Source organism: Nestor notabilis, unplaced genomic scaffold (assembly GCF_000696875.1).
Source record: "Nestor notabilis isolate BGI_N333 unplaced genomic scaffold, ASM69687v1 scaffold2158, whole genome shotgun sequence".
Classification (NCBI taxonomy): Eukaryota; Metazoa; Chordata; class Aves; order Psittaciformes; family Psittacidae; genus Nestor; species Nestor notabilis.
In genome coordinates, this window is record NW_009938521.1 from 53,513 (window position 1) to 74,848 (window position 21,336).

The window sequence follows — 21,336 nt, forward strand, 5'->3', positions numbered from 1 at the left end:
AGGGAATATTCCCAAACCCCTCACTCTTCCATTTGAAGTATATTTTAAGGCCCTTTAGACAGAATGCCTTTTATTGTTTTCCCATGAAATGTTTCACACAAATTGATATTTCTATTTCTTTTTTTTTTTTTAGGTATTAACTACATCAAGCAATTTAGCACATTTTTCCCAGTAGTCAACTTAACTCATGATATCTATTTGTTTGACATACTGAAACACATCTAAACATTTATTTTCACTCTGAGTTTGCAAATATAACAACTGTTTCTTCCCACACTCCCTTATAGTTGTCTGGAAACAGTTTTGAAGAAGTAATTATACAAGAGTTCATGTGAATCCTAGAAGACTTGTATGTGCTGAGAATTTACGCTTACAGAAAGCCCAGGTAACTTCCTGATGGTCTCCCCTTTCTGTAGGGAAGGTTTGAGACCACAGTTGCCATCCTTCACAATGACAAAGGCTTTCAACATGATGTAGGTGAACAAAGGATTGAGGTGAGATTTTCCCTTGAGGACCAACACAAAGCTTGGACAAGATGTACACCCCATATCAACCTATTTTGCAAAGCTAAGCCAGATTATAATGTAAAGAATCCTTGCACTGGTTTCCATACAGGGAGAATTCCACACACCAGAATCACTCTCTCTCTCATGATCTTCATTACAATTGTCTCTTTTTTAAATATGTCAAATAATAAAGATCTACTTATATTCAGTGCTCTGCTTGGCAAAATGCAAATGCCACTGTTAGCTAATTTCACTGGAAAAACATGGCCAATCTTACTGCAGAGCCAACTTTCCCCTCTTGGTACAAAAGGATTCAATACTAATTGTTATTCCAAGCTGTGCATAAGAGAGAAAATATTGTAGGAGTGGAAAGAGATCTGAGGAGAAGAACTAATCATCTGGCCTTCAAAACAGATTTTGGCAATATGCACAGCTTAAACATTTATTACTCAGTCAAGCAGCCTAACAGATGCTGGAGTCTCAAGACCTGATGCAATGTCCAAAATAATTCTGGATACAAAACACATTTACTGGTCAAGAATTCTGCAGTGAAAGGCCACTACACTGAATGATAAACAGCACGCAATTTACTAGAAAATTATTTTTCATACATTTTATTACAAACTATGAAAATTAATGTTACATGGTTAAAAAGAAGAAATGTAGGAACACAAAGGTGTTTTGGTGCCTGCTGCCTAAAACCCCGAGTTTTCAAAATCAGAGAACATAGGAGAGGAAAGTCCTGAATATCTCTTCACTGCACACTTTTCTATTTTGTTGAAGCCAGAACCATAATGTCCTGGTTTTGGCTGGGATAGAGTTAATTTTCTACCTAGCAGGTGGTGCAGTGCTGTGTTTTCGAGTTTAGTCTAAGAACAATGATGATAACACACCGATGTTTTAGTTGTTGCTAAGTAATGCTTACCCTGATCAAGGACTCCTCAGTCTCTCATGCTCTGCCAGTGAGGAGGGGCATGGGAAGCTGGGAGGAAGCAGGGAAAGGACACCCAACCCAAACTAGCCAAAGGGGTATTCCATGTCATGCCCAGTATATAAACTGTGGGGAGTTACCCAGAGAGGACTGATGACTGCTTGGTTGGGCAGGGTATTGATCAGCATGTGGTGAACAACTGTATTGTACATCAATTGCGTTTATTGTTTGAGGTTTTTTCATTTCCCCTTTTAGTTTTATACCTCGCTCCTTGTTATTTCCATTGTTAGTATTATACTGTATTTTAGTTATTAAACTGTTCTTATCTCAACCTGCAAGTTTTACATTCTTTTGATTCTCCTCCTCATCTCACCTTGGGAAGAGGAACAGGAAGGATAAGCAAGCAGCTGCGTGGTACTGAGTTACCAGCTAGGTTTAAACCATGACATGTAATAACCAGTTTAACCAGGTATCATGGCTTGGCTTTACACACCTCAACATGGTATTAAAGATATTAAACAAGTAGTAGATCATATCCTTTTAGTATTTAGGAAGACTGGATCATGTCACAGATCCATGCAGATGAACTTCTGGTTCTATGTTGCAGAAGGACTTGGAGAACTAGCTGAGAAACTATATATATATAAAATACAAAACCATGGATACAAATGTAAAAATGAGTATCTGTTGTTTCCAATTAGTGGCATATAACAAAATCTAGTAGAATTCAAACACTAGTGCAAGTATTTTATACACAAATTACTATGCTGTATAACTTCCTCCCCCAAAAAAAGTTTCTAAGTAATAATTTATTTTTCAAAAAGTTAAAAAAAAAATAAATTAACATTCCAGGAAAAATGTTGAGGGTTAAGAGGCATCAGCAATCTCATGAAGACGTCTTTCACTCAGCTCCCATGCTAATAAATACCAAAGAAGTAGAATCAGCCACATTGTTTTTAAATGGCTAACGCTTGGTTAATTTCAAATAAACTTGACTAAGTTCAGAGGTAGAATATTCCCAAAGACACACTTTCAGTAGAAATGAGTGATAAGAAAATTTCTTCTTTATGAAAGTCTATGGTATTTATGTTCTAAATTTACTTCTGAAAACAGGAATTCTGCTTTTGTATTTTACAGAAACTTTTGAATGCTTAAGGTAAGACAATCCAAGTCTGGAAGAGTACCTAAAATTATATTAGAAGTATGTTTCATTTCAGATTTGCCAGAATTTCTTTTTCTGGCAACTTCTGTTGTATTTAATAACCAGTTAAACTTGGATAAACTTTCCAGGCCAAAATATATTTGCAAATATTCAGCTCAAGAATATGGTATTATAACATTTTTGTGCTGCATTGTCAGGCAGATTGCTTTAAATCTATGTTAATCATAGAACCATAGAATCATAGAATGGTTTGGGTTGGAAAGGACCTTAAGATCATCTAGTCCCAACCCCCTGCCACGGGCAGGGACGTCTCACCCTAGACCATGTCTCCCAAGACTCTGTCCAACCTGGCCTTGAACACGGCCACCTTACTACAGCTGATACCTTCGAAATAGCATGTATCTAATCAATTCAGTCTTCCAAGGAGGAATAAATTGACCTTAGTTACTAGATAATCTTTCCTTACCCTAACTTATTATCTTAAATTTTGATAATTTAAGATGAAAGTCATGGTAAACTTGATTTTAGGTGAATATGTTAGACCATCCATCCAATAAAACCAATGTAATCCCAGTACCAAAATACACGTAGCTTCTCATGATGGAGGATACTGTCCAAAGTATTCTGAATTCTGACAGAAACAGGCTTTGTCACCAGGTTAGAAAACATATTTCTTTTTGGTGCTTATTTGAAAAGATTTTCATTCAGGGAGCTTTAGTAAGGTACTTGGGGGAGGAGTGAAAGGAAGGGGGGAAATCATAACTGTCAGAACATAAAAAGTGATACAGACCCTAGAGTTCTTTGCTTAAGCTTCTGCATCAGTATTTTCCTTCCAGGTTCAATACTGAACCAACCAGGCAGTTCTTAGGGACTTAGCTGCAACTAACATTTGCTTTATACTTACCCCAAGGCATAGTGTTTGGTATTTAAAAGAGGCTGACACTGAAAATTCACTTAAAGGTCCACTTCACTCATTACATGTTTTCACAAATAACTCACTGATTAAAATAATGGAAAATAGTTTAAAATTTAATTAGAAGAAACAGTAATCTCACATGCCATGAACACAAGAAATACATAATGATATTATCCAATTTCTGTTTCCAAATTGAAACGTGTGAACACACACACAAAATCAGAATTGAAACAATCGTTTTTCAATCTCAGCTGTAGTAAAACTGCATTATTTATCCCTTAGAAGCAGCCATGAGAAAACCAGCTCTGAACAGTTTCGATTTCTCAACTATAATCAAAATATAGCAACAGCATTAAACTTAAAATATTTTGAACCAAGCAATTTAATTAATAAAACTGTCTTGCTTTTCTGTTGTATCTATTTAAACTAAATATGAAAAAAGCAGGATAAAAACTTAGTGCTCCTTTAGTCGTTTAAGGAATGCTGATGTAGCACGCCAAAATCTTTACACAACACTTTATTACTATGTTGATTCCTGAATAAATCTTATTATCTACACATAAAAACTTCCATGAATAAATGACAATGCAATTTTTCCTATTTTTTGGAGTTGTTTTGTCGGATGAATATTCTTCCTCCTGTGGCTTCATTTCCCAGCATTTCTAGCTTTCTTCCCAGAGAATATGTCTTCCTTTCAAGCTTCTAGCCCAAACACCCAAGGTATGAAGAAACAGTACAATAGTACAAAAATTCCAAAGAGATAATCATAGAATCATAGAACAGTTAGGGTTGGAAAGGACCTCAAGATCATCTAGTTCCAACCCCCCTGCCATGAGCAGGGACACCACACACTAAGCTATGTCGCCCAAGGCTCTGTCCAACCTGGCCTTGAACACCGCCAGGGTTGGAGCATTCACAACTTCCTTGGGCAACATATTCCAGTGCCTCACCACCCTCACTGTGAAGAACTTCTTCCTTAGATCTAACCTAAACTTCCCCTGTTTAAGTTTAAAGCCATTACCCCTTGTCCTACCACTAGAGTCCCTAATGAATATGCCAGTCAAGATAAAAATCACTGCAGCATCAAAACAGTATTGTTCAAGTTATTCCTAAAAGTTTTAGTTGCCAGTATTAGCACTATTATCCAAAATATTTTATTAATAACTGAATATTTACATATACAACGCACTACTACAGAAGTAAAATTGATGTCCGCTACCAAGCTTGCTATGAAAAAATAATATATATCTTAGAAGATTTTTAAGGAGCAGCAAAATTTTGACTGCAATTCCAATAAAAGGATGCTATGAACAAACAGTATGTGTATTTTACTATTATTAAGCTATATGAACCATCAACTAATTCTAACTCTATTCATGATTGTTTTATTGGGTTCTGAGCAGGGGAAGTCTTTTTTTCTTGATGGTAGCTGCCCAAACATATTCAAAGTGATGTCATCATGTTCACGACACATTACTGTGAACATGACACTTCAATCAGCTCTTCAATGCTGACCAAGTAGTAACAAGTGGAAGCAGTATTTCAATTTCTGATTCAGAGGAAGTAAATCAGGATTAACCACACGCACAAAAAGCAATCCCTGTTTGTGCACTTTGCCTAACACCTTTCCTAAAACTGCAACACCAGCACAGACTTACATCTAGAACAAGCATTGCAACAGATGCTGCTTTATGCATCTCAGGCGGGGAGGGCAGTGTGTGGCAATATCCACTATGCAGATTAACCTCACTTGCCTTGTGCCGAGGACTTCCCTGGCCTGCAGTTCCCATATTCTGCTTAGGGACAAGCAGAGTACAGTTTTAACAGGGATTTAGAAATAAGACTTCTGTTATTACGAATAGGAGATGCATGACTAATTCCCAGTGCATGTGGTAGAAGGACTTGAGGGTCTGTTCTGTTTTCATCAGCAGATTGATTTTATTTTAAAATCTAAGTGGGACTCAAAAAATACTGAATTAAAAGCCTGATTTTGGTCTATTGGGAATGCCCTGTCCTGTAGTGGGCCTGTAATCCTCAGAAACAGGCAAATAAATTAACTCCCTAGACTTTTTCCTGTCTCTAGATACAGGGAAAAGCAAAAAATAACTTTCATAATATTTATTTCTGCAGTCAAAGAAGCCACAAAGTAATAACCTGGTTATAGTGAATCGGTATTTTGCAATGAAGAATCATGTATATCTATGCTGAAATAAAAGGGTCTACTCCACAAGAAGCTCATCCCTATATTTCAAAATAAGCAAATCACTTTATATGTGGGAAGCCAAAGAACATTGTTTTATAGCACATACCAGTTTATTAGGTTTAAATAGGTAAGGCACCATTAGAGAACTACTGGCTAAACCAGTTTCAAAGGGCTATATGAAGGATGGATCCACACATTCAGAATTTCATGAGACAGAAACTAGATATTTGATTCAGATTTTAAAAAACTGAAATAACTGCAATAAAAATGAAACCTGATTAGGGAAGAAAGATTGTCACGGATAACATTTTGTTTAAGAGTTACTGATTCTCAAATTCTCAGCTTCATACAGAAAAAATATTACAAAACAAAACAAAAAACGACCCAAATATGACAAAGTGTGACCAACAGGTCCATGTGAAATAGTCAGATTTAGGAATGTGTGTGATGCTGAACATAATTGTTCCTCTCCCCTAGAGACAGCAACCCGTTACTGTAAGAATCAAGTAAAAACCAATCTCAAGGAAGCACAGACAAGTCAAATATCTCCAATGAAACCTTTTCTGTGAGATCCAAAAAGCAATTCTTTGTTTCTCTTGGCATCCTACAAAAACATACAATAAGGAGCAAAAATCTTTCCAAGGTCTAATTCAGTCAAAAAAAATTGGCTTCCAAGCACTAAAAGTTGTGTCTCATCCACTGTTTCTCAGATGGATTTGTTGTAATATCTGTTTTGTAAATGTTCCCTAGCAGACTGTGATGTAGACAAGGAATTGCATATTTACTGAAAACTATTTTCAAAGTGTACAACTGTTTCCTACTACAGTGGGCACTGAAACCTCTATTAAGATCATAGAATCATAGAATAGTTAGGGTTGGAAAACACCTTAAGATCATCTAGTTCCAACCTCCCTGCCATAAGCAGGGACACCACACACTAAAGATGTGACAGGTTAGTTCATGTGAACAGGAAGAAAAATGACACAGCGTTCAAAATACGTTATCCGTCTTTCTAGGGTTGTAAAAATTTCTTGGAGATAGAATTACTTGTGAAAATAAAATTAAACTCTAATTTTGGAAATCTGCTCATGAACGACTACATTCCAATTGCTCACTGTGTTTCAGATGACACATGAACTTTGTTACTGTAAAATAAAACCTGGTGACAATTTTGTGTTTACTGATATGAAATCTGCAATTTTTAAGCATTCTCAAGCGGTTATTTCTGAAAACACCATCTGTAACCAAAAGTTACCCAGCCCCCCAACAAGATGATTTTGCTGATGCAGAATTAGTCTTCCTGGTAATTTTCCAAGCTTCCACATCTCTGGTAAATAATACGATAGCCACACCCAGAGAACACGATTTTCTCATGAACCACATATGTGGCACATACAGCTACCTTCCTCAAAAAAATTTACAATTCTGTTATTTTTACTAGATACTAAAATTGTACCTTTCCTATGGATGTCTTAGCCTGTCTTAAGTTTTAGGGTAATGGTTTGTAAAGTAACATTACTTAGCATGTATTTTTAAGGGACACAGGAATACCATCTAAAATGGTAAAAATTGAACACAACTTCAAACATGTTACGCACTGCTACAATGACAATCTTATATCAAAGTTCACATGGTATTTAAATATTCTAATAATTGGAGGCAAGTTTTTATAACATTTTAAGAGTGAAGTATCAATTCTCTTCAAACAAAAGCAAAGGAAATGGCCTGTCTATTCCCTGTAATCCTGCAATGAAGGTGCACTTTACCACTTATTAAAGCCAGAATCCCAGAATAATCCTCTAGGTCTGTCAGTCAAGCACACGACACAAGAATACAAACTACTATGGTTCTTTCCCCCATCATACTGACATTTCCATTCTCATCCCTGTGTCATTTGTATAAGCTGTAGACAACTATGGTCATGAATTTTAAAGAGCTCAGGTCATATTAGGGTCTCTTTCCCCTTGATGAGATTTTGAAAGAGGAGAAAGGCTGCATACTTGAAATTAGGACCCTAAATAAATAAATAATAGCACACCTCAACTTAAAAATACAGATCCTATATATGTTTTCTAACTCCATTTAAAAAAACACACAGTCATTTGGAATGAAATGTCTTATTATTGGGTAATGATTTTTTTCTTGATGACGAGCACAGAAAAAGGAAGTTATTTTCATTCTGAGAGAGAACTTAAGTACTTAATTTTGAAACACAATTAAAGAATCCTCAGCAGTACATGTGTATATATATTAATTTTTGACATAGTTTAAAAAGGATTTATTCCAATTCTCTGTTAAAATCTGTTACTGCAATTCTAGAAATGCACTGCATGCAATATAAGTACTACCATCTCCCACAGCATGTTACTTGCCTGAACTGCATATGCTTTTGGGATACTCAAAAATGTTTTCAGTACTCATCTGTGCCTAAAGCCAAAACCATGTAAAGAAAAGCTGTCAAGAATTGTTTGTACTAAATGAGAACACAGCATAGAGAAAGAATGGATTAAAAAAATCAGACCATGTAAGAGTTTCACCTTCAGTTCAATTCTTGAATCTCAGATCCAGTCCTAATGGGTATCTTCAACTATGGCTCCCCACTTATTCATAAGATAAAACATACGCTTAGAAGAGCACATCTCTGAAGTACTACTGAATAATAAGCTTCGTATTAAAATGAAATCACTTTGTTCACATGCTACTTACAGCCTTCATAAATATCTGTTGGTATGTGGACTGCTGCATGTTGATAAGACGTTTGCCGTCGGAAAACAGGATCTTCTTCAAATACTGGTCTGATTCTCTGGCTGCCAGATTCAGTGTCATTCTTTTCAGGCTTTTTAAAGAAAGACATGTAAAGGGAAAAATATTACAAAGTATGCTGAAAACAACTCCATTCACATTTGTTTCTTTTTACATAAAAGGCTCATGGCCTTTCTTTCATAGCTAATATTATGCACTTGTGTATAAACACACTTATTTGTTCCAGGTCCAGAAATATTTGTGTATACTTTATTTTAAGGTATGAGTTACCCAATGTGACTCAGTGAAATGAAGAGCTGCAAAAGCAAAGTAACAGCCTAATACCTTAAAAACCTAAATTTCATGAGTGCATGGAATTTTAACACCAATAATGCAAGGCAAAACCAATACTTTTTATTCTGTGTAATAATTTGTACTAAACCTTAAATATAAATCCCATGTATTTTTTTCCTTCTGTAGATAATAAACTACAAATCTTAAAATGATACCATTAATACGTATTTCATAAATGGATTTTTGAGAAACAGTGGTGTGCATCCAGACAAGGAAAGGAAATTAAGGCTTCTTAGAACTTCTGGCTGAAAGAGGTTTTGTTCACTGGTTTATTTTAATAATAAGTCTTAATGAAATCTCGTGTACTCTCCTGCACAGCTGCCTAGGTAGAAAGGTTCCCAAACACTCAGGTGCTCATCTCCACCTGCCTGCCTTGGGTTTCCATCATCTCTCACTGACCATCTGCACCCCAGCCTCTTGAGTCCTTCCAATTCACTCTGTCTCGCTTTTAACTAGTAAAAACTACTTTGAAAAGTAGAGGCTTTTCTAATTCAGCTACAAAAATTGCATGGAAACCAAGGAGGTCATGAAGACCAAGGGGAGATAGTAATGTCTTTACCTGGTTCAGAAGCAGCTGGAACATGCAGGAGTACCCACGGCATGAGCAGAGACAACCACTTAAATCAACAATGAATCGACTATGATATCGAATGATTACTCAGACCAGCAACTGTATGCAATTATAAGGATATTTTTAATACTACAGAGTCAATGTGCTATGCTTAAAAAATAGTGCTGACAAAGAAGCACCTGTCTGGTCAGTCAGGCATGTGTGTGCTGAGGCTATTCTCTATACGCTACCACTGTGTCTACTACCCCCATCAAAGAATAGACAGATAAATTTAACTTACCTACAAAGTAATTAACTAAACTGCATATGTTTCCTCATCTGTTTCATCACAGGGTTATGACCAAATTCTGTATTAAGTATAGGTTCAAACGTTGCCTGAAGTAAGCAGCAGTCTCTGATGGGTTTCAAGGAGGTGGTTTCCTTTGGAACCACAAAGGGCAGAATTCATCTAACCAGTGATATCCACTGATTTCAACAACATAACAGTGTTGAGCTCATCACCGCAGGCTGTCTTCATAGCCAGTGAAGAGAAAGGGACATTTTTAGAGTGCAATTCATCTTGTCTTAATCAGACATGAGTCATACCTTAGACATGCCTCCTATTTCCCATTGACTATAAAGCTAGCCCAAGGGCAAGTTGCCTCGATGTAGAAGGCTGCAACACAACTGCATAGAATTAGGTGAGATGAATCTCACATACAAGAGTATTAAACTTCTGGAAGAATAGAAGGTGGATAATAATTCTGACTACTTCTATGCAGCAAAGCTACTACACCTTTTGCTAAGATGTTACATTTGTTACTTAGTACTTAAGTCCACTCTGGTGGATGAGACAGAGGGGGAAACATAACTCTTAATACTGAAAGTAAAGGATGATTTTTTTTAAAAAAGCAGATCTATTATCAGGTAAAATCCATGTATATAATGGCATTAAATAATCTAAATTGTTAAAATGCATAAATTACCTAAAAACATTATTTTTCTTGGGACTCCTAAGACCACATGTTGCCTTCAACATTCATGTGTGTGGTATTATTTTTTTTACTAGTTCTAATGGACACGACGACTTCTATTATGGAAGAGGACTTTTGAATACCATACTTTCGCATTTAGATGCTTCTAATGTTAGTTTTGGAAAGTGGATTAGAAAAGCAGCAAATACTTGTACAACAGAGCCTGAAATGTTTGATGCAGTATGCCACTCTCTTGAATTTAGCAGAAAGTAAAACCATGTATCAGGTCTGGCTGGGATGGAGTTAATTTTCTCCATAGCAGCCCTCATAGTGTTGTACTGGTAGCTATAAAGGTGTTGATAGCACACCAGTGTTTCGGCTACTGCCGAGCAGTGCTCCACAGCACCAAGGCTGTCTCTCCAACATTCTCCCTCACCAGTAGGCTGGGAGTGGGCAAGAGGTTGGTAGGGGACACAGCCAGGACAGATGACCCAAACTAATCAAAGGGATATTGCATACCATACAATACCTGTCTGTCATTCTTCCTACCAATATTTCATGATTCCAAAACAAGAACATGTATCTAACATCTCTAACATCTCTTCTCGATTTCATTGATGCAGGGCAGTGGATCTACACAAACTACATAAAGTAATGTAGAAGCTTTTGCATCCCTGTTATTGACTTTTCCTGAGAGTATTTTGTGACATACAAATCAGATATTGAAACAATGCATCTATCTGCCCCCAGAATCCCAGAAATACCAAATGACAACATTTTTTCAGAGTTCTATAGTTTCCTTCACATGAGATATCTGAGCTAGTTCTGCATACAGCAGGGAAGTATCAGAAGGATTACAGGCACATTAACGGTGCAATCTCTTTGGCCACTACCTCCTGACCAGCAAGACTAAGGCTGTGCCAGGCCCTATACATCCAGTGTTCATGGTGGATTCTTCTATATAAAGTGAAAACTATTTACTTCTCATTTGCCAAATTCATTAATTTCAAGTGAGCTACATCTACACTTAAAAAAATAAATAAATAAAAAGGAACACCTCAATGTTATTATTTATTTTAGTCTGGAATTTCTATCAAAAGTCTGACAGATTGTGGCATCGGTTGGTGCAGTTTTAATACCAAGTTAAACTTTCCTTTTTGGAAAGTAGCAAAACACATATTTTGAATCAAAGTAATCCAGCATGTGAATACAATTAAAATCCAGCTCCAACCAGTATCTCTCTCAAGTCAGGAGCTGAAATGCAATCAATACTGGCACAGGAAAATCCCACTGGAGATACTGGCTAAAGATTAATTTCCTATCTATTCAAACCTGGCCTTCACTTATTGAATTACATTGTTACCTACCACTGACAGTCAGCAAAATAACTCACTCATTTCTCTGCAATGAATTACCAGACCAATTTCTCCCTCCCAAGTGAGGCAGATAGAATCAATTTCTCTCTTCAGTTCACATTTGTGCCATTTTAAGATATTTTGGTTTTAAATAAATAAATTTTTTTTTTTCATGTGTCTACTATTCACCATCAGAACAAAGGGAAATTGATATAGCAGCTAAAATTCAGGTAAAGTGGGTTCTTCTGTAGCTGTTCTTTGTTATCTTGGCTAAATCACTTCTGGCATGACTCAAAATAAACTGGAGGTTGCTTTCTGGTTTTTGTAAGCTAAATACATAGCAGAAATAATGCAACTTCTTTCAAGAGCTTTGCAAACATAAATGAATATATGTAAAGTGGAAGCCTTCTGCCAACAACTGTCACTGAAAGATGTGTAAAGAAAAGGAAACAACCATTAAAATGAAATGAAACAAGGTCATTTCAAGAATGTCTGACACAGTTTGGCTGCCCGTTTCATATCCCAATTCCTTTCCATAGCATTCACTTACTTTTCATCATCATAGCCATGGGAAGATGAGTGGATTTTGTGCCTCTACCGGTAAATATTCAGTTAGCTGAAAAGCACTGGTTAGTGTAGAAATGGGAATTTTTTTTTTTTCACAAACATAAAACTTACTGAGTTTTGCTTCTTGTAGATGTTGAAAACTGAAGATTAGAAAACTGATACTAATTAAAAAAATATCATCAATGAAACACACAAAAGCCACAACCAAACTGAAACAATCTTCAGTGGTTTTCTGAAGGCAGACTCTCTGCAGGAACAATGTAGAAGTTGCTCAAAGCATCAGAACAGATTTAGCATCAGGACAAAAGAATAAAAGGTAGATTTCTTTTAATTCCTAAACTGATATCCAGCAAGGAACAACGGCACTTGCCTAATTTCATACCTATATAAAATAGAAAGGAATTGGTTGCTAGTATTCTCCATTGCCCTAATACCTAGGGACAGTTTTGCATAAAACCTTGCTGTCCCTACCAACGCCGTTTAGGAGAATGAATGTTCAATCTCACTGCCTATGCTTCTTTTAGTCCACTCCCAGATCTACTCTGTACAAATGAACGCTACCATGCACAAAACAAGCATAGAATCTTTTCTACACTCAGTTCCTTACTCAAAACCAGTTTTGCTGTTTTGTTGGTTTTTTTCTCTCCCTGAGGAAAGTAATACAGTAGACCTACATACACAGCCCCTCCAACATTGTTTGTGGCCCCATTAAAAAGTTACAGCTGGACACAACAGCAAGAGTAAAATGAGATGTCGCTTGAAGCAGACAGCTCAGCAATACATTTGCAGCAAGCAAAGGATGGAAACAGCTCTTCTAAGGACAAGACAGAGGGAAGTTAATTTTGAAGAGGCAGCTAAAATGCATTCCTAATAGCCATAGCACTTTCACAGCATTTTAGATAATGTCATAAGTGCACTGCCTTCTGACACCTTCTTTTATTTCCTTTTCAATAGATGTGATATTCCAGCTGTGGGAAAGCTGCCAAGTGGTTTACGTGGTTGTGACAGAACTGCAAACAGTTTACTTCCTTTTTGTTTGTGTCAGCAGGGGACTGTGGTCTTCACTAAGCTACACTAAGATTTTAAGTAAAATGACATCCTTCTATCTACTCTTAGGGATAAAACGCCACCAAAAGAGTTATAAATAAAATAGGAACTTAAATATTCTTATTTTTCCTGTGAGACAACAGAGAAGTGTTAAACATAATATATATACATATTCATATACATAAACATAAGAATTTATATATTATATGTATTATACATATAGGGTTTGTGTAATCTTTTGTTGATAATCACTCCTACACACCTACTTAAAGGCTTGTCCCTGTCTACCATATACACAACTATATTATTTTTATGGATGGTTCAAAACCCTCTGTGTGCATTCATTTATCTGACCCTCATGGTTCAAAGCTTCTGATAAGAACTTTTAAATACCCACAAAATTATTATGTATCCCAAACATAATAGTGTCTTCTATTGCTTTGCATTCCAACCTATTCACAAAATCAACTGCATCATGAGTTTGGTTTCATGAATAAATGAATCCTTGATGTAATTCATTTACTACAAAAGGACTTGGAAGTCTGAGGACAGATGTTTTAGCAGGGCCTATAGTGATAAGACAAAGCTAAAAAAGGGTAGATTCAGACTAGATATAAGGAAGAAATTTTTTATAATGAGAGTGGCAAAACACTGGAACAGGTTGCCCTGAGAGGTGGTAGGTGCTCCATCCCTGGAAACATTCAAGGCCAGGTTGGATGGGGCTCTGAACAACCTGATCTTGTGGAAGATGTCCCTGCTTATTGCAGGAAGGTTGGACTAGATAACCTTTGAAGGGCCCTTCCAACCCAAAGTATTTGATGATTTTATGAGCCCCTGAAAATTTGTCTCTCTTTTAGCATTTCAGTGAAATCTGTTTTAGAGAAACGGGTGAAAAGGACTGGGTTTTCCTAATTCCTTCAGGTGAAGATAGTTTCAAAACAGAAATACAAGTTTCTGGAAATCAGAAAGAGTTGACACTGCATCTGAGTGCACCTTAAATACCATGACTCAGGGAATTATATTTCTTTGTAAGTAACATAACTTTTTTAATTTCTGACAAAAAGGAAAATTATCAGGATTTAAGAGATCATTTGGTAATAACCTAAAAATAATAATAAAAAAATAGTAATAAAGGAATTACTGAAAAACAGCAATTATTTTAAATTTCTAATGATTATACCAGCATTTTATCATCCATGTTGTGAAGAAAAATGCTAAAAGGACTGATGAATTTTCATTTTGAATCATATCCACAGGACCGATCCTTGTATTTTGTAGCTATGACTTACAAATCACCGAACAAAACTTCTGTACAATTTGTAGGTAAGAAACTGCAAGAGATGATAGACTGTTTTCTACAACATGATAACTACCCAACTAGAAAAGGGAGTCAGCACATGGCTGGTCAAGTATTAAGACGGAATTCTGTGGTAGACTAGTGGTCCAAATGGGACAGAAGATGGCAATATATCATACTAAAAATTCAAATACGTTTAATACTTTTCCAGAGGGGCTGGACAAGACACCTGCTCAGATTTACTCTTTTAAACTGAATGTAAGAATTCAAATTCCTACAAGACCTACCAAATCGACCTTGTTCCACTTTGTAAGCCAAGACTGTACCTCCATCTCCTTGATATTTACTTGAAAACTGAAAGTATAAATTGCCAGAGACACTGTGTTCCTGCAGCTAATGCCCACTGAGTACAGGTAGAGCACCTATTTGTAACCACAGGTCTGAAGCAAACAAGCCACAATATATGTGTGTCCGATTTGAAGAGGCAGAGACTCTACTCTGTAAGTGTCCTGACAAGGTAGGGCTAAGGAGGTTAAATCAGGTGGCAGGATGAGGAGCTGAAAATCTGAAGTTACCAAAACATATTAGCAATTAAAGTAATTTATTTTAGAGAGACCTGTGCAATCAGCTTGTCTTTCCTAAAACTGACATCATATTTTAGTGAGGTAGAATTATATTTATTGAAACCTTGATTTCTTCCTTAATAAGAAAAGATCTGGAAAGTCTGTTCTTTTCTCATTACACATTACCGCTGACCTTCAAAGCAAAGCTGCGTAAAGTCTGCTGCTGTAACATCTGTAAGTAAGAATCCATTCCTGTCTTCTCTTACTTCCTCTTTAACTGTCAGGTAAAATGAAATATGTATTTTAGAATATTTAAGCAGGTAAAACATATTTATCCTCCTAAAGGTATTGTGGCACTTTCTCTCTCCCACGTCACCAGCAACTTCTCTTAACCTTCCCAGTGTTTCAAGGAGAGCTGCCTTATAGTAAAATCAGCACCCTTGTACCCATCCCATCTGGTCCCCTGAGCTTGTGCATGTTTGATTAGCTTCAGTTATCTCTAATTCTACTTCCTTCATTACTGAAGATTCAGGCAACATCTCCATATTCTTCCTGGGTTGTGCATCCTATTCATGTTACAATGGAGTTAAAATGTGTAACTCCACCTGAACCTCCCATCTTGGTTCTTTTCTATATAGGGTAATGGCCTTAGGAAACTCAGGGGTTCAGGTCCAGGGAGTTCACTAAGACTGACTTTCCTACCTGCTCTTAAGTTATCATGTGTGGCATAGAGCTGCTTTCTTCAGCACTGACTTCAGTAGCAGCTTGACTGGATAAGACAGTATCATTAGCCAGTGCTAGGAATACAGGGTCTTATCAGAATAAAAGCACATCTTACTCTAACTGATTCAGATGTTATGCACAGTTCAAAAAGCTCAAAAGTTAATTATTAAAAAAAAAACAAAAAAAAACCCAAAAAAACCACCTTTAAAATCCATAGCCTCCCCTAAATTACTGATCATTCAGATCCCATTAGAGTACTGAAAGTTATGTAATAAAATGAAATAAAAATATCCATTGTTGACAAAAGCCCCATAGAATACTTGGTTGTCTATAATTTCAAAATCAAAATGCACTCTATATAATTCAGATTTTTTATACATCACCCAATTAAATTTCAAACTAAGAACTGTTCTACTCTTATTGGAATGACTCACGCTGCCTACCTCTTCCCACCCCGACATCTGATTAAAGATCATACCCCTGGAGAACAAGAACTATTAAATCATCTTAATGCTTCATTGAGAATTAGTTATAATACCAACTGAATGTGAACATTTAATTAATTTGATTTTTTTCATCTGATGCAGTTGTCTTTGCCATGCTTTGCTAAGCCATCAACTGATCCTGTTTCACCGTGCATGCTTATCTTCTGTCATATTGGTTAGGTCCAGATTTTGTACATCCTGCAGCATACTAATTGGTTATTGCTCTTTATTCTTAATTTGTTCCGTCTTCTGTGTCAACAGCAACATTAATAACAGTAAAGCCCTGCTTTGAGAAAGAGGTCGGACTACATGACCTCCAGAAGCCCTTCTAATCTGTTTTTTTCCTGTGATCCTCTGAGTTAACACTAATGGGGCTCAAAACACTATCCAAACATCACTCATTAATTCATGCTCACATAAACATAATGCAGCTTTTCACTAATTAAATGCCAGCTGTATCTAGGTAGATAAAAACAGTAGGTAACATTAAGCCATGAACTGACCTCTGGGTTACATATGGACCATAGACTTTCCCTGCAGACTAAATACTGCATAATAATTTAAGCAAACTGCCCTAACACTATGCAAGACTATTTTTATGTTTTTTAAAAATGCCTGTATGAGGAAATCCTAACGATGCAGTAAATTAGAAGAATGGCATTCACAGAGACTGGTGAAATTTTAGAAGGATAATCTGCCCAAGAAGCACATCAGAAGGAAAAAGAAAAAAAGAATGAAGAAAAAGGTCAAACTGAAGCCAAGTTCAAAAGTTTTTAGGGTCTGGACAATGTGATTCCCTGCTGGATTAGAAGTTATTTGATGTGATTCCCTGCTGGATTAAAAGTTATTTGCAACACACAGCATAAAGAGAACTGCAAGAGCAGCTCTAATCCACCTTTTCACATACCAACACTAAAACTTCTGAAAAACTTTTAATCACAAGACAAAAACATAAGCACAGAAAGCCTTTCAACAGCCATGTGGGCATGCAATGTTCCTGAAGCTAAACCCCAGATTGCTTCCTCCTCAGCCCTACTCAAGAAATGACTCAGGTGCAGAATTACAGAGTGAATGACCCTGCATAAAATAAGAGGCTTCAACTCTTAAGCTCTTTGCTTTGCCACATTTATGCCACGTGGTGGAAACTAGAGATGTTATTGAAGAAAACTGCAGGAAAAGATAACACTGGATACAGTACGAAAGCTTTATATTTCACAGAATAGCCTGATCATCTACTTACAAACACCTACAAACAAAATGCTTTACATTGGATATGGTTGTTGTCTTCACCCTATTTTTTTTTCACCTACTTTCCAAAAAACCAACAGGGGTAGAGCGTGTTGACAATGAGCATGTGGAAAAGGCCAGGAAAAATGACCTGGCCTTTTGCAGATTGAACTGGCCAGTTCAGAAATGCTCTCAATTTGCAGAGTCAGGGGCAAGAACAGGCAAGTAACTACATTTCAGATTACTTGAGCTACAGGGAACTTCCTGAAAATCCTCAAACAGCACAATGAATAGATTATTCATTGTTTAGAGATACATTTGGAATCATAAACCACTTTGAAAGCATCTTCAAGAAAGCCAATATGGTATTATGCCTCTGAGTAAAGCAGCATTTCATGTTGTCTGAGGAATGCAAAACTACATTAGTTTCCCAGTCAATTAACAGTAATTGTATAGACTTCCCAGAATGGAGATTCTAGAGCATCTCCTTTGCCCCATATACAATCTGAATATTAAAGGCAATTATGTAATTATAATTACTACCTCTTATCTCACCCATATTTATAATGAAGGGTTCATTTGATCATTTATTTCATCTGACGTATGAATAAGCAGTACATCAGCAGAACCTCAGAAGATACACCTATCAGCATTTTGTCTCTTTTTTAACTTCTTAAACTTGAAAACATGACTCAAAGATTTTGCTAATTTAGCTATTTTGAGTCTACATGTTAAATCTTATTAGAATATTTTAAGTGTTCCATTCCAGCAATCTTGATGTGACTTGTAATTCTCAAAGCCTACTTCCACCTTCAATCAATCACATGAAAACATCAGATTCTGTCATTCATTTTGGTTTGTACCATTTAAAAATCTCCATGTGACCCACACATTTCCAAGTGACATGTCAAAACACTGATACAACATTGCTATCTGAAATTAGGCAACAAAGACTAAAAATCACTACTTCAAATGCTATAAACTTTCTATAACAGGTTCAGCTTTTGGAGTTGCTTTTATTTACCAATAAATAATTACACTGCATTCACTGCAATTATTATCAGTCATGCATTTAATATTAGTAGGAAATACCTTGAAGGAAGAATTTTTCCATTAAACTGATGAATCACTACCTTTAGGGCTGAATTTGGATCTTTGATGTGGCATAAACTTAGCCTCCATGGAGAGACTTCAAGCACTGCTCTTTTGTGCAAATTTGCCTTCAAGGTAGGATTCTCTGCATTAAGAACATCCTCATCCTTTTTAGGACACTGACAACTACAGTTATCACTCTTGCCATTATTATTTCATAACTCTGATTCACAGGTAGGAGATAGCTTTGGGGCAGTCATATATTTCATTATCATGTATTTTTCATTGCAGGCGTGAATGCATACTCATTTGGGAGGAGAGAAGACTTGCACAAATTTGAACAAAGAGATATAAACCTGACACTCGGTTTTTAAATCAGAACACTAAAAAAAAATAATTAAAAAAAAAAACAATCAAGAACCCCTGCTCCCTGTGGCAATAGATCATCATAATTTCAATAAGGAAGCTCAAAGGAATGTCTTTTCTCCCTATGGGTTGGACTCAAGCACTTAACAGAGGAAAGTGCTCAGCAAAAACTCCGGAGTATGCATTTTCCTAAAAGACCTGGAAGTCAAGATACCATGAAATTACTAGAAATAAAAACAATAAATCCTTTTTCTAAAACAGATGAACAACAGATGTCAGACCTAAGAACATAAAAATATGGTTTTCCTACTTACTCCTTCTCCTCATACACTAAAGACAAGACACTTTGTGCTATCTTATAACAGGATTTTTCTACATCTCCACTACAGCAAGAAGTGTACATTTTAACCACAAACATTATTTTTGTTATACTCTAAAGTGCAAGAGATAGAACTCCCTGAAGTGTAATTGTTACATAAAAAAAGATAAAATATGGATCTATCTTTTCAGACCAGTTTATTTTCAAACATATTCATTAAAATGAATTATAGCGTAGTAAGTATGTTCTATGATATCTAGAATATAAAAACTTAAAAGGGTAACATCTCTGAATATGTTGTGTATTTGAGAAGCACAATACAGAGGCTTGGAATACTCTCAGGAATCAAAAAGTGCAACAACCAGGAGGTGTTTTTTGAAAAATGTAAGTATGTTGGGACATCTATGGGAACTTCTCAATTTTTTCCTTCTTAATTTAATAAAATGTTAACTGTATTATAGACCTGCTTATTAATTCCAAATACTAATGCCAGTAGGAAATTATATAGGTTAATATTCAATATATATTTAAAAAAATAAAATATATTTGAAAAATATGACATTTATTGCAGATTAGTAATTCATGTTCTAATAAAACTTCTTTAAGGTTTCAAAAATGTTCCCTATATGGGTGTATCGACAGTCCTATTCTGACAGTCTTTCATAATGGTACATATAATTTATACTAGCACAAATGTTCTTTCCCTCTTATAGAGGGAACTACCTTGGGAAAATGTCTCCCTTGTCTATACAAAAAAAAAAAGCTAGACTTTTTCATGTGTCTGTATACCTAATGCCCATCACAGTGAGAAATTCCACCTTATATGCCCAGAATTGTGGTATGTTAAAACCCACAAGGATTTTTTTTAAATGATGTTTACATTCACACCTAATGAATGAACCTTTCTTAGTTTTACAACAGATTTCAACTTGATGCAGATAGATCTTTTTATCATTGTTATTTGGGGAAACAAAACAACAACAACAAATAAACAAAAACCTTAATGTCTGCATTTATGCTGCAGTTCTAAACTCAGGGAGCTAATGTTAATCCCAAATAATGAGGCATACTGAATTAAGAATATTATTGAATCCATGTGGCAGAGACAGCTTATCAGTTATAAAAGATTTCACCCTACAAGTTTTATAAAGTAATAAAAAAAAATGGTTTTCATATTTAAAACAGCCATAGGCATGCTCCAGATTGCTTCCCACTAGTGGAACCCACACACTGACTCTCATCAGAGAATGAATTTACATTTAGTGCAGGTACCAACTCCCAAAGGGATCCATAATTCTACAGCCTCCCTCAGTAACATAAAATTAAAAAGTGCTGCTATCACTTAATACCCAATCAACAACTGCACAAGACATACTGCTTTGTTAGTCATGACTGCAATCCAACATGGGGCTGCGTGAAGGCATTCTCCAATAAATCACTTGTGCTAACTAGGGGCACAGCTCATGCCAGGAGATGCAACTGGTTGCTTCCAATTAAAGCCTGCAAACTTCCAGTGAGGTGTGGCTGGTTTCATGTTAAAGAAACATTTGCTTCTTCATTTGTAATCCTTAGTCCTTGCAGTTAAAATCACTGAAGAATTTCAATCTTCTTTTCATTAGGTTGTAGTAACTTGTGCAGGAAGGAGATTATAAAACCATGACAAGAAACTACCCTAAAAAAAGGTAGAAAAGGAGAAAGATGCAAAGAGGAGATGAGAGAAACATTAAGGAAGGAACCAAGGAAGAATGAAAATTAAGCAACTGAGCAATTCAGTGCATAGTGGAGAGGTGGACTACCTGAACACACAGAAAAAGAAAAATTAGATATACAGATGTGGAATCACTAGAAATAAAATGGAGGCCAGTACAAAAAAGAGGAAAGAACTGAATAGCGAAGTAAAAATGATCATAAACAGAGTGGGGTACAAAGGGCAAGAAGAGACAACAGGCAAAGCAAT

At 36.1% G+C, this 21,336-nt stretch overlaps 1 protein-coding gene across 1 annotated transcript in view; it reads right to left on the minus strand.

The window, feature by feature from the left end:
• The window catches only part of LOC104409467 (voltage-dependent calcium channel subunit alpha-2/delta-1-like), a gene marked incomplete at its 3' end in the record, with an annotated part of 96,085 nt that overhangs the window by 47,854 nt on the left and 26,895 nt on the right, over positions 1 to 21,336 (minus strand). Inside the window, exon 3 of the mRNA XM_010019341.1 lies at positions 8,425 to 8,554. Within this exon, the coding sequence (XP_010017643.1) occupies positions 8,425 to 8,554 (130 nt within the window). The remainder of the gene's footprint in view (positions 1 to 8,424; positions 8,555 to 21,336) is intronic.